This window comes from Salvia hispanica, chromosome 3, assembly GCF_029641045.1.
Source record: "Salvia hispanica isolate PSC_SH4W2 chromosome 3, Shi_PSC_v1, whole genome shotgun sequence".
NCBI lineage: Eukaryota > Viridiplantae > Streptophyta > Magnoliopsida > Lamiales > Lamiaceae > Salvia > Salvia hispanica.
Window position 1 is genome coordinate 3,163,856 of NC_142694.1, and position 15,098 is coordinate 3,178,953.

The 15,098-nt window shown below is 37.6% G+C and overlaps 3 protein-coding genes across 7 annotated transcripts; all 3 read right to left on the reverse strand.

Moving 5' to 3' along the window:
• Positions 1-1,672: 1,672 nt before the first annotated feature.
• Positions 1,673-5,627, reverse strand: VTE1 (tocopherol cyclase, chloroplast / vitamin E deficient 1 (VTE1) / sucrose export defective 1 (SXD1)). Its single transcript, XM_048118839.2, has 10 exons — positions 5,365-5,627; positions 4,842-5,086; positions 4,129-4,208; positions 3,610-3,686; positions 3,256-3,425; positions 3,055-3,152; positions 2,737-2,844; positions 2,436-2,552; positions 2,103-2,252; positions 1,673-1,987 (listed from the first exon to the last, which is right to left on the reverse strand). The coding sequence occupies exons 1-10, from the start codon at positions 5,625-5,627 to the stop codon at positions 1,811-1,813; spliced, it is 1,485 nt and encodes a 494-aa protein (XP_047974796.2). The 3' UTR covers positions 1,673-1,810.
• On the reverse strand, positions 5,623-8,705 carry LOC125211598 (putative beta-1,4-xylosyltransferase IRX9H). Of its 3 annotated transcripts, XR_016136997.1 has the most exons (6): positions 8,474-8,705; positions 7,116-8,305; positions 6,635-6,884; positions 6,333-6,514; positions 6,148-6,254; positions 5,623-5,749 (listed from the first exon to the last, which is right to left on the reverse strand). XR_016136997.1 is itself a non-coding variant. In XM_048111464.2 (5 exons), the coding sequence occupies exons 2-4, from the start codon at positions 8,012-8,014 to the stop codon at positions 6,338-6,340; spliced, it is 1,326 nt and encodes a 441-aa protein (XP_047967421.1). In that variant the 5' UTR covers positions 8,015-8,217; positions 8,474-8,705; the 3' UTR covers positions 5,939-6,254; positions 6,333-6,337. The 3 variants fall into 3 exon arrangements, 2 of the variants coding, with proteins under 2 accessions (XP_047967421.1, XP_047967420.1); XM_048111464.2 differs by lacking the exon at positions 5,623-5,749 and having other exon boundaries at positions 5,939-6,254; positions 7,116-8,217; XM_048111463.2 differs by lacking the exon at positions 5,623-5,749 and having other exon boundaries at positions 5,939-6,254.
• Positions 8,706-10,021: 1,316 nt separating this feature from the next.
• LOC125212884 (uncharacterized) lies at positions 10,022-14,159 on the reverse strand. 3 transcript variants are annotated; one of them, XM_048113172.2, is made up of 8 exons: positions 13,905-14,159; positions 12,946-13,036; positions 12,619-12,833; positions 12,402-12,473; positions 12,191-12,295; positions 11,366-12,090; positions 10,547-11,234; positions 10,022-10,472 (listed from the first exon to the last, which is right to left on the reverse strand). In XM_048113172.2, the coding sequence occupies exons 2-8, from the start codon at positions 12,987-12,989 to the stop codon at positions 10,243-10,245; spliced, it is 2,079 nt and encodes a 692-aa protein (XP_047969129.2). In that variant the 5' UTR covers positions 12,990-13,036; positions 13,905-14,159; the 3' UTR covers positions 10,022-10,242. The 3 variants fall into 3 exon arrangements, with proteins under 3 accessions (XP_047969129.2, XP_047969128.2, XP_047969127.2); XM_048113171.2 differs by having other exon boundaries at positions 12,946-13,065; XM_048113170.2 differs by having other exon boundaries at positions 12,946-13,121.
• Positions 14,160-15,098: the final 939 nt, after the last annotated feature.

Here is a 15,098-nt window from a genome sequence, read left to right on the forward strand (position 1 = left end):
TATATAATACTCCCTCCGTCCCGCTTTAGCAGTCCCATTGACTTTTCTGCCATCTTTTTGTAAAAATAATAAAAAATAGTTAAAGTGGAGAAATGGTAAAGTAAGAGACATAATAATGTAGATAAGACTCTTCTCTATATTATTCTCTCTCTTAATTTACCATTTCACCTCTTTAACTATTTTTTATCATTTTTACAAAAAGAAGACAGAAAAGTCAATGGGACTGCTAAAGCGGGACGGAGGGAGTATTGCATATTGTAAAAAAAATTTGACTTTTCAATATTACAAATCAAGGATTTCATATTAGCACATAATACATGTGGTGAAACATGATAAAGTATATTTATATCCTTAAGGGCACCCATGACTCACGACCACACCGGATTTTTGGTACGGACTCGAGGCTTGAGCAAGGTTGGGTGTTGCGGGTGATGGTCGGGCCGCAGTTATGGTCCGATTCCGGGCCCAGATCACAACTTATTCTTTCATTTTATTCTTTTTCTTGATTCTTTTCAGTTTTTAATTTGTTTCTTTTTTCCCTTTTTCTGTTAGCACTTATATTTCATAAATTTTATTTTGTCAAAAAAAAATATGCATAATTCCTGATGGAGAAACGAGTTTACAACTACTAGTATAATATCATAAGTACTACTACTTTTTAATTTAGTTATGTAAGTTTTAAAATTGGAAGTAATAATTAACCATGAATAGTTAACTAATCCGAAGGCTTATGGAATTTGCACATTAAACATTGATTTAATAGGAAAAATTCGATGCCTAATATTTTGAGTTACTAATTTAAAACCTGACCAAAATTAATTGAGAATGGTCAATTTGGAAAATTATCACCAAATCAGACTTTAGTCTTGGATCTAGATGAAGAAAAAAAAAATGCACATTACTACACGTCTTTTCTTGATAAGTTAAATGCACATTACTACACGTCTTGATAATTAAGAATGGTCAATTTGAAAAAAAATGCACATTACTTCAACTTCAACGTAGTTATGCCGATAATTACTGATAATGCTAAAGTAAATGTATTTATCAAGCTGCAAAAACCATCAAATATTACTACTCCCTATAGATGTACAATTCGTAGAGACAGAAAGCAGGAAAAAATCTTTGGAGTTGTTGATAAAAAAAAAAAGAACCAAAGTGGAAAAGAGAGAATTTTGTGTTGGGTGAAAATTTAAAATTGCGACAAGGACATTTCCAGTCCATATACGATATCATCATACTATTAATATTTATTCAACACCCAATTTGGGCAATACCAAGTTAGTGAAATGTCAACCAATCAAAATATTACTCCAATACTCAGTCATTAACCACTTCATGAAAAAAAAAATTGAAGCAATTTTTGTGTAAGAATATGTCAAGAAATGGTATGTATATTATATGCGAGGGTGACATTCGTGAGCATTGTTTTCATTTAATCGTCAAAGTTAGTTTTTTTCATTTAGTTTCATTATAATACCTTAAAAATGATGATTGACGCCATTAATTTTAAAAATAGCATAGTAAAGATCAAAGCTCAATTTATTCTTTTATTCATTTTTTGTAAGTTACAGAGAAAATGGACGATCAAGCTCTGCTTTTATTATACACATCCTGTAAATTTAATGACATCAATAATGACTTTTAAGATATTAATATCAAACTAAATGGATGAAACGAAAAGATCAATACTTACATGAACTAAACGAGAATGATTTTCACGAATAATACTCACATAAAGTATAAGATATAGAATGATTTGCAGCATGTATGTATTTTTACAACTATGTTTCTCTGCCGATGCTGCTACTTACAAGCCAGGGGGTTTGAGGAAAGGAGCCAAACCGAAAAGCCCCTCTACGTCAACGGGAAGCCCAATAACATTAGTGACAAGGTCTGGCATTCTGGTCTTGCCTCTCCATGTCGAGAACCACGGTCCTCCTCCGACCTCTGCAGCTGCCATGTTGCTTGTAACATCCAAAATAACCTAACCACGGAAGGGGAATCGAATGTTCTAGTGAAGTCTATTCATGGCAAGCACATTTGTAATAGAATTTCACTATGATCAAGTAAATGGGGGGTGAAGGGAGGCTGGAGTATACCTTTCCTGCAGTTCCATCATAACGCTTTTCCCACAGTCGCATTGTTAGATCACCAAAACAAGTGTCCTTGCAGGCTGGACTAAAGCCAGATTCTGTGGTGGGAGCGCGTAGTGGTGTACCAGGATCTTTTGTAGTGACCTCTAATTCCACCTGCTCAATAAACTGCTTATTAGAAAAGGTTTGACATAATCAATGTGCAAGGTCTCTCAGGACATTCGAGAAGAAGCATAGTTGGGTTTAGTCTGTTTCTTTCGTCTTAAGCTCCACACCTAGTAAAATTATAGAATTTGGAGCTTCATCGGATACATCAAAGTAGAGGCGAAATGTGATTACCGCATAGGCTTCATTCTCTGCAGAGAAGAACCAATGGCCCCATGGATCAACTTCCCAGCTGACCACTCCATTCCATGGTACAAACTCGTAGAAAACCCCGCCATAATGAACTCCAATCTGCATAACAATTTAGCTTGTGTTTCATCTTTTGTTATAATCATAGATTTTAGCAAGCAATGTCACCAAAACAGGTATTTCCTTACAAATTTCTTTCACAAAAGCATTGTACTATGATCATATTCTTCACATGTTTTAAACAAGGTGTGAAACAGGCATAAGAATTCACATAATGGATGATTACCAGTGCAGCATTTTCAAAAGTATCACCCAGTCCCGGCAGCTGTCTCAATCCACCACCAGCAGTCAAAGCAACTTCACCATCCGCTCCTTTAAAGACATTGCATTGCACCTATAGAAAAGAGTAGGAAACATATTTAGATGTATGCGTGTCACCAACTGATAAACTCTATCAAGAGATCCTACCCACTGCATGAGAATTCAACCCAAAATAACATGCAAAATTTGTATTTACATTGATACTGAAAGTTTTCCAATTTCACACGAAGAGCATATTCAGGAGCAGAATAGAATAATCAATGCAAGAAGATATTCCACATACCCAGAACCACTTTCTAGGGAAGCCACCACCCCAGTTCTTTTCAGAATATGATGGAGCATTTTTAAACTCGTATCTTTTATCATCCCACTCAATCCAACCTGCAGCAAGAAATCATAGACAAAGGTAAGCTGGTGCAAACAAATGATATTGAGAATTACATCCTCCGGCATTCTAAACCAAAGTAGTTGATAAAAGAAATACCTGTTGAAAGTCCGCCTGCCATACATATTTGCCAGTGAGGTTCAAATACAGGAAAAGCAGCAAGCCATCCTGCTGTTGACTTCTGTTTTGACCCAACATTTCCCCATCCATAAACAGGGCGTGTGCTGTAGGCCCAGCGTGCAGTCTTTACAATTTCTGCAAAATCATTCCTGTCAAGCTAATCGTGTCAATACAAGCTTTAAACAATCTCTAACTGGTTTCACTTTAGTCCAAAGAATCACAATCTATAAATTTATGAACTATCTGAGGTGCAGCTCATTGTAAGAACCACACTTGCTCAAGTAAATAAAGAATGCTTTGTGCAATCCAGGTAACTTTCAGAAGAAGATTTACCTTCCATCATCACGAATAGAACCCTGGTGCCAAAGTGGGGTAACTTGGAAGCCCTCCAAAACCCTGCTGTTGAACTCCTGAACAAAATATTTGGCTGAGTTAGAAACTACCATGTCCCAGTCCATATATAAACACTGAAAGGTCCTTAACTTAGTACTAGTAGTGAAGGTATGGACATGAAGATAAAGCTCTTTCTAAATAACAGCCACTTCCTGGTTTTGCTTGTAATGTACACAGTATTGGAGCGTACCAAAAAATAGTTCCCTTGGTGTGACAAGGATTTTAATAATGGTTAGGTAATGTATTTTGTGAGTGGAGAAAGGGCCCCACTTTGTAATTTTTTTATGTTAGTTAATGAGGGGAAAGTATAAATGAAATATGTCCAAAGAAGGGAGTGAAGAAGTGTGTTTTGTGGGACATCCCAAAATGAAAATTGTGCACTATTTTCTGGGATGGAGGGAGTATAAACTAAACAGCGTTCAGTAGCATTTCAGCAGAATTCCTAGGAGAGGTGCTAACCTGCGGAGGGATCTCTCTCTTTGGGGGTTTCATATTCTTTTGTGGCGCAAAAGTACTCCCAAGCATTAACTCATCCCTGTCTATCAAAAGCAAAGTTATCAATTTGACGACCACTGCCTAATTTCATGTAAGACAATGAGGGAAAGGATGTTCAATTCTAAATTTTCAGTGACAAAACAATGCAATGGATGAGATTCCACTAAGAAAGAGGTAAATTCCTCCTCATTTAGAAAGAGAATACGGTTTCAAATTGAATGTAGTGATCAAGGAGCTCCAAAATGCTATGCTGAAAATCATCTTATTGACTAGTTATAATGGTCATGCTGGTAACGTCAAAACCACCTCTCGGATAAATGCCAAGGAGAATGACAGGTACAAACTGGTTCCTTGATAAGTAAGCATGGTCTACCAGTAACACAGCTAAAAATAAACTGTAGCAGGTCTCAGACAATATTGTAAAGATCTGTACGGCTTAATGTGCAATAAACCATCATAATATAGAAACTGAGTTGCTAAAGATATTTCAGAAAAGAAGATAATAACTCAAAGCTGACTAATGGTCATAATAGATCTACTTTTCTAACCAGGTTCTACCTCCCCCAGGGATATATTTACAACTATGAATATACAGAAGGCCATTGTGATGGGAAAGTGAAGCAAATATAGACAGATACACACACACACACACACACACATGTAACAAACAAACATACCTCCCCAAAAGTTCTTTGTTTCTTCAGAGAACTGGCAGATGAACTTGTCGTCAGCCCCTAAAATTTGAGCACCAATTCCAGTTGATCGCGGCCCGTACTGTGCCTCCTCCAGTCTGCTCAACTTCTTAGAGAATGCTGGGTTCTCTAAAGAGTACATGAAGCAAAAACTTTGCCTGTATTCTGGAATTGAAACCTTGAAATACCAGCCCTCAAAAAACTTCCGTGCCGTTCCATCAAAGTGAAACCTGAAAAAGAAAATGATAACTCCTTCATTCCATCTAATACAGCCATTGCTTACAAGAGTACATAACTGTTTACAAATTACATTAAGATGGAAAACAATTATATTTTGGGCATTCAATTCAGTCAGCAACTTACAGTTTTATACAGACATCGACAAAATCATAAGAGTTCATTTCAATCACACAGTAAAATTTTTAACAGTTACTCAACAAATTTAGAGCGGAGTCATAATCAAATGCGCAGAAATTAGATTCTCGAATTCACAAGAGAGAAAATTTACCCGCTGTGAGGGGTTCGGAGGGGGCGATTGCGAGGCGTGCGTTCGTAAATAGGTTCGGCAATAACAACCCCATCGCCATTCTCATTAACGGCTGGGGAATTAATTGTATTGGCGTTCAACGCAGCTTTCACCGAAGAATATCGACGCGAATTTTTCCTGATCGGCAGCTCCGCCGGAGAAAACGGAAGTGCTGTGGCGGTTTTAGGACGAAGAGGCGACGAATTAAGGCATGGATTTCTGGAAATTGCAGAGAGATTCTCCATTGATGGAGCTCACCGAGCGCAGTGAGTGAGTGTGTGTGGCGGAGATAACATAGAGGTGGCGACTGGCGCGGCGGCGACACTTGTAGTCGGTTGCTGGAATGTGGTGACGTGGCCGAATAATTCTTCATCACATAATTCAGATTTATTTATTTATTTGTTATATTTTTCTGTAAGTTATTTTTTTTCTTTTTTTTAAGAAACCGACATTTTATATGGTCTCTCCTTTTCCATTTGTAATTTTTTGTGTTATAAACATATGTTATTTTTTCCCATTAGACTCTTTCATTAAAAAAAAAAAAAGAATATTCAAATCACAAATTGAACACAAAATTTAAATAGATTAAATCATAGTTACATATCAAACAATTATCAAGAACTACATTTCTTTTTTCATCCTCACTTTCTTCTTAGCATTTCCATTTTCTCTTCCACAAATTGATCTTCAAACCTAATGTTGTAAGTATCCATGACCAATCTTATCAAGATGACAAGAGAGAGCTGTACAGAAATAATATCCAACCTTGAACCAGGAATCCGGGAAAATTCTTCAACGAATCTGTTGGATCGTCTCCAATCTCCATGACCGGGACAATAAATCGCTGCATAAGCTCGTTCGTACACATGCGACTGCAAATGGAAAGTAATACTCGCTCAGAAGAAGGGAAACGGACAAAGGAAATGGCTAAGCAGGATCTATCTTCTTACACGAATCAAAGTTGCAAAGCATCGGTAAGTGGAGAGATGGTGCTCCAGATACTTGTAAACCAGTTATGAGGGTAGGAATATGTGTCAGTTGTGTGATGCCAAACCATGATTCCCGAAGAGGCCATCGAGAAGCACTCCATTTGGCTCTCATCCTCCACGAGCTGCTCGATAAACGTGCTTGCCTGCAATGGAGTAAACATGTTAGCTTGATGCATTGACAAAATTAACATGGACCAACATGAATGATTTCATGTTATCATGTATACAATCTGATGCATGGTGGCAGTTAGAGGGAAACACACTTGTATGTCTGGCTTCACCGTCTCGATCTGCCTGATTGGCTCGATTGTGGGCAAGTGCCATCTCTTCTGATCCCAAATCACGGTGCTATTGAAAGCAAAACCTGACATCTCAGCATGGAATCTCTGAGATCGTTTCTTCCTGTCATCAACGTGCCACCCTACCACTCGAGAGCTGTTACAAATCGGACCCTCAATGAGAATTTCGTCTCTGCTTTGAACCAGCTTGGCCGTTGTCCATGTCCCTATCCGACTGCATCAATAAGAAAGTTGAGTATCACCACAGCCATTTGCACTTTATCACATCCTAATTTGGATAGGTTACTGTTTACTAGCTACATACATTTAAGTTGCTCGAAGAGATGAGTAAGTTCGACCTTAAATTGGTCCCTTATCGAAAATTCACAAGGACACATAATTTCTGAGCAAATATATCTCAAGCAGATGAAATTTCCAATATATGAGTTTGAGGTGGATGCAATACCTAATGTTTCTCATCTGGTCAAAGAGGGCAGTCGAGTATATCCTATCATCGTCTGCAAAGTAAGCAATCCCATCAAGACGGTGTGTCTCTATGTGCGAGAGTGCCACATTCCTAAGGAGTGCGCTTCTATCTGTTATCCCAGTTTCATTCTTGATACGGCATATGAGATGTCTGTACATGACTCCAGAGTTCCTCAAAAGTTCAGCCGTCTCCATGGACTGATAATTCATCTCCACGACTATCCAAAGAAGAGGGTGTCGGATCAGTCTCAACGTGTGTGCCAAGCGATTGAGAAAGTAGGCCTGAAGCGGCTTAGCATGTGTTGGAGTGATGACGATCAGAAGCTTATCAATATTAAACACCACATCACGAGACAGATCCATCGAGTTATTTAAAAGGGTAAGGTCAGAACGAGGATTGCTCACTTCAACATTGACCTTCTTCTCTCTCCCCCACGTAGAGTTCTCTTGCAGAGAAACTTTGCCTACTTTAGGCATCTCATTTTTCAACCCAATCAACTCGAAATCAAAAGCTTCTTGTTTAGGCAAGGAACTCGAGGACATACTCAACGGTACAAATGGTGTAAGCCCAACAAAGATACCAACAACAAAGCACATCAAGATATGCAAGTAAACCCTCCGCCAATTCTGCCCCTTCATCCTCAACCTATCAACATCCCTAGAAGCTCGTTGTGAGAAAAGGCCAAGAACGAAGCTCTGGACTCTGTACAACGCATAGTCCAAGGAGCCCAGCCAGGAAGACAACAGCCCCCCTTGTGGAGGGTAGTTCTGACCGTTTGTAGACGACTTAGACAATGGCGACGCCACTTGACACGCCTCCCCATTGCCTACACCTCCCGGCCGAGGAACGGGAGACAATGTTCTTCTGATTGATGCCATCACAAATCCCTACTAGGAAGATCCAATTCCCCCAAACACACACTGTTTCTATCGATTTTCGCCCTAACAAAGATCCCTCCAACCACAGAATACCTGCTTATCATACCAACAAATGCACTTTCCTAGTGTCTGATATCAAAGTAGATAATCATCTCTTCTTCATCCCATTTATAATATAATCTTTTTATAGAAGATGCTGCATTCTGCAAAACACTCCATTTTCAGGCACCATAATCAATCTTCAAAGCCTTAACATACATCAAATTCCCCAATTTCCTCCTCAAACAAATCCTGTTAAACGCCTTAACAGATTCAAATCACCGCATAACTTATTATTAAAAAAACAAAAACGAATATCAACAGCTATAACCCCAGCAAAAATTCATCTCAATCCTACACAAAACTAGATTCCAAGCTTAGATAATGAAAAAAAGCAAGGCTTTTGCAATAAGCAGTTACCTTGTTTTCTTCCCAAATGAATTAAGCCTCCAATTTTCGCACCAATCTCAAAGCGCAGTGGCAACAAAAACTAAAAAATCAGCTCAATTTACTATATATTGAGAAATTGCAAAAGAAATTGCCTCCTTTGAGATGAGTAGTCAGTGAATCCGTGAATGCGGACAAGATTTATCTGGACATGTGAAAAGGAGTAGAAGAAAGAGACGAATGATTGTGTAGTGTGTTTTTTTATTTTGAAAGCCAAACTAACTAAATCAAAGATTTAACATAAATTCAAACTATTATTTACTAATTCTTTTTCTTTCTTTTTTGTCTGGAATTATTAGTACTAATTATTTACATCAGATCTGCAACAACGATCACTGAAAATTTATGTTCATTCAATGCAGAAAAAAAAATTAAAAAGGGAAAAAGGGTGTATTTGCATATGTTGGTTACATTTGGTGGTTTTCAGGCAAAAAGTTTCAGTTAAGGGAAATTAATATTGCGTTAATCAAATCAGATATGCCTCTTTCTTTTTTCCTTAAAAGTGTTGAATTTTGTTCAAAAGGTTGTGAAACTTTTATTTATTTATTTTTAGCATGAACTGGTTTAATTAACAACTTTTTAAAGATTTATTAACAAATTTAATCAAGATGTGTTAATTATTGGAGTATTTTATTACTCCATTAATGTTTATTGCGTGCATCTTTTAATTACTACTATCAATTAATCAGTTTGATTATGACTGATTAATTACTACTACATCAATTGCTGACATATTCTCTTTTTCAAGATGAATTTTCCACAAACATAGATTACGTTATATTAATGTATATGTTCTTTTTTGTTTATATCTTTTATTTCACGTATCGTTTAGACTTGTAGTGTTGATTTCAATTCATATATTTTCTAAAATATTTTTTCCTAATGTATTTGGGTGGGGAATGGATCCTTTTGGGTTTTTTCATTTATATATAAAAGGCCCAAAAATCGAAGCCCTAATTTCTAGCTTTGGGGGCGGGCGTGTTATGGAAGAAGAGAGAAAGAGAAAATTTGTTTAATTCTCTGTCAAATAGATGTAAATGAAAAGAAGTGGTACTATAGCGTTATTTCGTATTAAAATAAAATCCATTATTTCCTTATTTGTTTACTTTAGAATGCATATTATTTGATATGCCCCTCTGCGCCCAAAATTATGTTATGAATATTTTTAGTTACTAACGTGCATATTTATAAAAGCAAGTATTCACAAAAGTGAAATAAAACTTCACTTTTAACCAAAAAGATAAAAAAGATTGATTGACAATAGTATATTATTATGGTATGTAATGAAATAAGATCTTACAAACATTTCAAATTATCAAATATTTGGTCATATTTTATCAAGGGATGCACACATGAATAATTGACTTTATAGTTGAATTACACGAGCTAATTACATATGGAGCATTAGATTCAAAGTCATGGACTCATTGTTTACAAATATATATATAACAAAAAAAAAAGTCCAGGATTAATCAAGATAATGGAACACTAAAGTAAACCTTGCCTAAAAATAATACTATAAAAATAAAATAAACTTCTTTTATTTGGCATAAAATGCTCGAGCCAAAAAATTGGCAAACTAACAGTATACCGAATCAATGTTTAAATTACTAAAACATCCTTTTAAATAGAAACTAATTATAGCAATTGCCATGTAGTATCATAATTTGAATCACTAGCTTCCCAAATCATAAGGTAGTAGATACTGATTCTTATTCATCAAAATGAGTTTCTCATTTTGATCACACTCTCTTCCTGCGAGGCTTTCTTCCTCTCTTCCTGCCTTCGACATTGCCTAGCCGCGACATTCCCTTCAAACCATTCGTCTTCGTTCCTCGCTCCAAATCATCTGCGGTTATGGTGAATTCATTTCCTACTTGAGGAATGCTGAAGTCTGCAGGATTCCTGTTGAGAATGCACTCGACTAATGCTTCTTCATTACCTTTCGAGCTCCTTGCCTCATCTTGAGTTACTGAAGAAAACAATTATGTTATGGAAACAAATAAAAAGAAGAGTTTCAGTAGTGAATGGTCTTATCTTACATACCTCTTAACGAAGAGCTGCTGCCGTTTTCAGGAAAGTGGAGGAAGCTCATGAGGTTCTCCTTTCCATTTAGACGCGGGTGGTGCTTGCAGGGAGACAAGGGCTTACCTACTTTGTATGAAGGATCAGGTTCCTTAACTCTCTGCTCCATCAAGGATAACAGCTTCATTGCGGGAATCTTTTCGCTTTGGTAAGGATCTGATGATCCTATACCTCTCCCCTCCTCTCTGAGCTCAGCCACATCAGTTACAACTTTCTTTCCCTTGGCATCGGCGCTTCTCAATTTGTCTAAGAATGAGACTGGACTCGGGAGAATGGGGCGCTTCTGGGCGCGGGAATCTAGCATTTCTTCCCATGTAGTGGACTTTGCACCTGCCGTTATAGAGGGACGCTCTGGTTGCCTAAGTTTTCTCATATCCAACTGATATTTATTTGGTTGGACTCCCATGTTTCCGTTTGAAACATTTATGCTGCTGGGAAGAGGAAATGCGGCTGCAGGAGGATATATTTCCGTTGTATCCCGTCTCCTCGGATTTCCACGTTGTCTTTCATGCAGGTTTTTGGCCAACATCTCAACTATTTCCATCGGTATGTCATCTGATGCTCCAAGTTCTGCATTGTTATCTTTGTTTCCCGGATAAGTTATTCGTTTGCCAGTCTTGTAACTGCGGAAGGCAGAGGCAGAGGCATTCTAGAGAATGAACAGCAGAGGGATTCAATTAGTCACACCAAAAGAAAACAGTTTTGAACTAATACCATTGATTGATTGATAAAGACATGAAATATCAAGATAATGAATATGAGAAGTTAATTTAGTCATACCACAGTTTTTTGCAGAGGATAACTCCTCTCCTTGGGAAGAGTAGTAAATTGCTGCTCTTCCTCCATATCAGCCATCTCGGGTATTTCCACATTGAGATCGGGAATGTACCTACGCTTCCTGGAAGAACTTTGGTCATTGTGATCACCTACAGGATCCTTAAAACTATTGAGTGAAAGGCCCAACTCCATGGTTCCTCCGCCATTGGAATTTCCAAAGATGCTTCTTCTAGGATGCAATAAGGGATCATCCACAGCTCCAATTTTCTGCATTTGTTCCTGTAAACTTGCAGAGGAAATGTTATTTGGATGGAGAGGCTCACCCATTTGGGCTATTTCATTGTCTCTACGGGTGTGTCTCATCTTTTTGTTGGCATCTATAGCTTTAGCCTTTTTGGGGTCAAGCACAAGGGCCTTAGTTCTCTTAGCAAAAGCCCTTGGAAAAACTGACAGCGGAGGCTCTGTGTCTTCTCTCAGCGAGATCTTTCTTTTCCTCTCAGCTTCTGCAAGACCGGCAGGGACGTCTACCTGATGCTGAGGAACTAAAACTGATTCCATCTCAGTTGATGCAACCTTCATTGAGGCAGATCTTGTCCTTATAATACTGCTAGTTTGGGGCCTTTCTTCCACCAATATATCAGCCAAAGAACGTAGCTTCGGCTTTCTCCTGTTTGCCGATGCACTCAAAGGACCATCCCTTCCATATGATACAGTAACTGGCTCGTCAACTGCGCACAAAGGTTGGTCAGCGAAACATGCTATATCTATAGTTATCTTATCATTAGTAGGAAATAATCGGTGAGAAATTCTTTCACATTTTCCGTATACCTGGAGTGTTATTAAGCGTCTTGAGAACCTGCTGCAGATTTACTTCAGGCATATGCAATGAATTTCTAGCTTCTATATCCCTTATATCTGCTTTACCTTTGCTACCTGAGGAGATATTCTTAATGTTACATATGTGGAAAAAACTGCGTTGTGCTCTATGCCAACTAGCAAATGATTTTAATCAATACATGTCTTATGTAACAAAACTTACATGTGAAATCGCCGCTGCATAAATTAAGTGTCTTGTTAATTTTACTTTGATCACTGGCTTCTCCTTCTGCAACTATAACCAAAGTTTATCACCTCAAATTATTGTAAGGATATAAAAAAATATACAACAAAAAGTTCTTGCTAACTGTATTTATAGACGAGCAGTTCATAAATTTTGCACATAAATCAATTTAATTATCTTTAATTTCAGCATTTACCTGTGTTATCTCTCATGTGTGTGGTCGCCAGTACCATTTCTTTTGTAGTTGTCTTCGTTTCAGCATTTGGAACGCAGCTCGAACACTGCCACCATCGAAATTCAGGAACAGATAGAGGAGGCAGCTGATATTTAACCGGATCAACATCATCGCCTTGAAGTGCAAATGGATAACATGTCTTCAAATCCTTTTTCCTCATATCAGCAACAAAACCACTGCACCAACATTTGAGAAATTAAAATACAGCACACTTCACATTGTTAGAAGGAAGCACACAATATTGCACATATATACACTTTGCAGTATAAACGATGTCAAATTACTCACCGTATAGAAAAATGCTCGTGTTTTGGTGGCTCGCTTGCTTCCATGGAACTACTAATGTCAATAGCTACTGAGTTGATCCGAACGAACAATCCTAACTTCGATGTAGAATCCACAAAATCACTATCTCCCATAACAACAATATCCAATTTAGTAACATAAAACCCAAGAACCGGTCACTGAAATGAAGCTATTAGTACACAATTGCAAAAGTTGGGGCATAAAATCATGGAATGAAATGTATGTAACCTAAAACTGAAAGAAGCATTCATCAATTGGAAGATAGTAATACTATAAATTTATTACAAGCCTTGTCCTAAACAACAGTTGAAAACCCTAATTAAGAATCCCAGCAAAGACAAAGCTGGATACAGCAAATCTTACATATGTCAGCATGAGATATAATATTCTAACAGATAAATGAACTAAACCAAAAGCAAAACGAGTGATTAAAAGCACAATAGCCCAATTTCAATTTTAGGGTTTTCCCGTTGAAGAATCTCAATTCGAAACTTTAAATCAGATCGGAAAATTCAACTGGCACCAAAAATCAAATCAAAACCCCCCACACAGCTCACGCAATCGCCAAACCATAAATCGTGATTTTATGTGCTGATTTCATTAGCTCAAATTAGGGTTTTATGAAGTCGTAACGCTATTTTAATATACCAACTTCACCAGCTATACATGGAAAAAAAAAACAGTAAAGAATAAGCAATAAAAAGTGGCATAAAATGATGAGAACGTGAAAACAAAATCACACCGAAAAAGGACAGCTAAAAATTAGATACAGAGGTAAATTTTGAAATCCACTTCGGATAAAAAAAGATGCACGACATATCAGGTAAAACTCAGCTCAAAGTCAGCTAAAACCTAGTGAATTTGTAAAAAAAAAAAGCAAAATTAAATATAAATAAAAACGTAAATAGTACTGTAAGAAGAAGAGAAGAAAAAGTAGGAACCTTTTTTCTCGGATCGCGAAATCGGATCAAAAATCTCCACTCATCGACAGCTTAGATATCATTTCTCCACAAATCACTCCGAAACAATCGCCATTCATCTCAATCTCCGCCGATTCCACGGCTGCGCCGGCGAATTCTCGCCGGAATCCACCGCGTGCCCTAGCGTAAAATCCGATAGCGAAAGAGAGGGGGAAAAAATTGTTTTAGAGAGAGAAACATGAAAATGAAGAGATTTATAGAGATAGAGAGAGAGAGATGGAGTTGAGTTGATATTTCTTTTTCTTTGATTTTGAGTTTACTGTCGCCCTATACGTACAGATTTTTGGCGTGTATACTTACAATATACAAACCCATGTGTTTGCATATTGTGAGAGAGAGAGAAAGATCCAGCCAATCAGAGAGCGCCAGCGCAGCATTTCAGAGCAATTTTTATCCCAACCAACGATGCCCGAAACCCTAGTCAAACGAGAGTCCAACCGTGACCCGCACGCGCTGAACGGCGGGGTTCGTTAAACGGTCGCTGTCTGGTGAAAAATATGGTCCAGGCACTTAACTCGCGTCTCATTGGTGCGTGGGTTTCACCGCGAGAGAGTGAGAGTGGGGTGGGGTTTTGGGCTGCTAGAGAAAAAGAGAACCCTAAAGTCTTCGAGAAAATAAAGAAGGAAGGTATCAAAATACGAAATGGAAAAAGAAGGAAAAGAGCATTAAATAATCATACTCATTAGAAAAATGAGGTAGGTAGGGATAAGATGGGCTAGGGTTTCAATTTCTTTTTTTTTCATTCTGTATTTTGCAATTAGTAAATTTACATTAATAAGATAGATTCTGTCCAAACATCGTAAAATATATAGGCCTAAAGAATAATGAATGTGAAATTATATGTACAGCACTTGTTAATAAATGCATAATTTTGTGGCGGCGATAAATGTTGTAATATGAACGGTAGGGCATCGATAGTAATGGGCCGTCGAGATTTAGAAAAATGTGTTACGGTACTTAGCCCAATACGCATATTATTATTTATGTGGTCATTAAATGCATAATTCGTAGCGGCGTTTAGCATCTATTATGAACTGACCGTTGAGACTGGTATAGATATTTTAGGGTATATTTGGCCCAATGCACAAAATTGCACGCAATGTTAATGGCTACCTCCTTGCATCTTCTTTGCATCCAAACATTGAAAAATATAGT

Coding starts and splice junctions, on each gene's coding strand:
- VTE1 (XM_048118839.2), bottom strand. CDS start 5,627: ATGGAGAATCTCTCTGCAATTTCCAGAAATCCATGCCTTAATTCGTCG. Junction 4,209..4,841: donor AACAAAGAACTTTTGGGGAG/GTATGTTTGTTT, acceptor TGCTTTTGATAG/ACAGGGATGAGTTAATGCTT. Junction 3,153..3,255: donor GGCAGGCGGACTTTCAACAG/GTATTTCTTTTA, acceptor TTCTTGCTGCAG/GTTGGATTGAGTGGGATGAT.
- LOC125211598 (XM_048111464.2), bottom strand. CDS start 8,014: ATGGCATCAATCAGAAGAACATTGTCTCCCGTTCCTCGGCCGGGAGGT. Junction 6,885..7,115: donor GACCAGATGAGAAACATTAG/GTATTGCATCCA, acceptor TTATTGATGCAG/TCGGATAGGGACATGGACAA. Junction 6,515..6,634: donor CGGTGAAGCCAGACATACAA/GTGTGTTTCCCT, acceptor ACTCCATTGCAG/GCAAGCACGTTTATCGAGCA.
- LOC125212884 (XM_048113170.2), bottom strand. CDS start 13,076: ATGGGAGATAGTGATTTTGTGGATTCTACATCGAAGTTAGGATTGTTC. Junction 12,296..12,401: donor ATGCAGCGGCGATTTCACAT/GTAAGTTTTGTT, acceptor ATATCTCCTCAG/GTAGCAAAGGTAAAGCAGAT. Junction 10,473..10,546: donor CAGCAGCTCTTCGTTAAGAG/GTATGTAAGATA, acceptor TGTTTTCTTCAG/TAACTCAAGATGAGGCAAGG.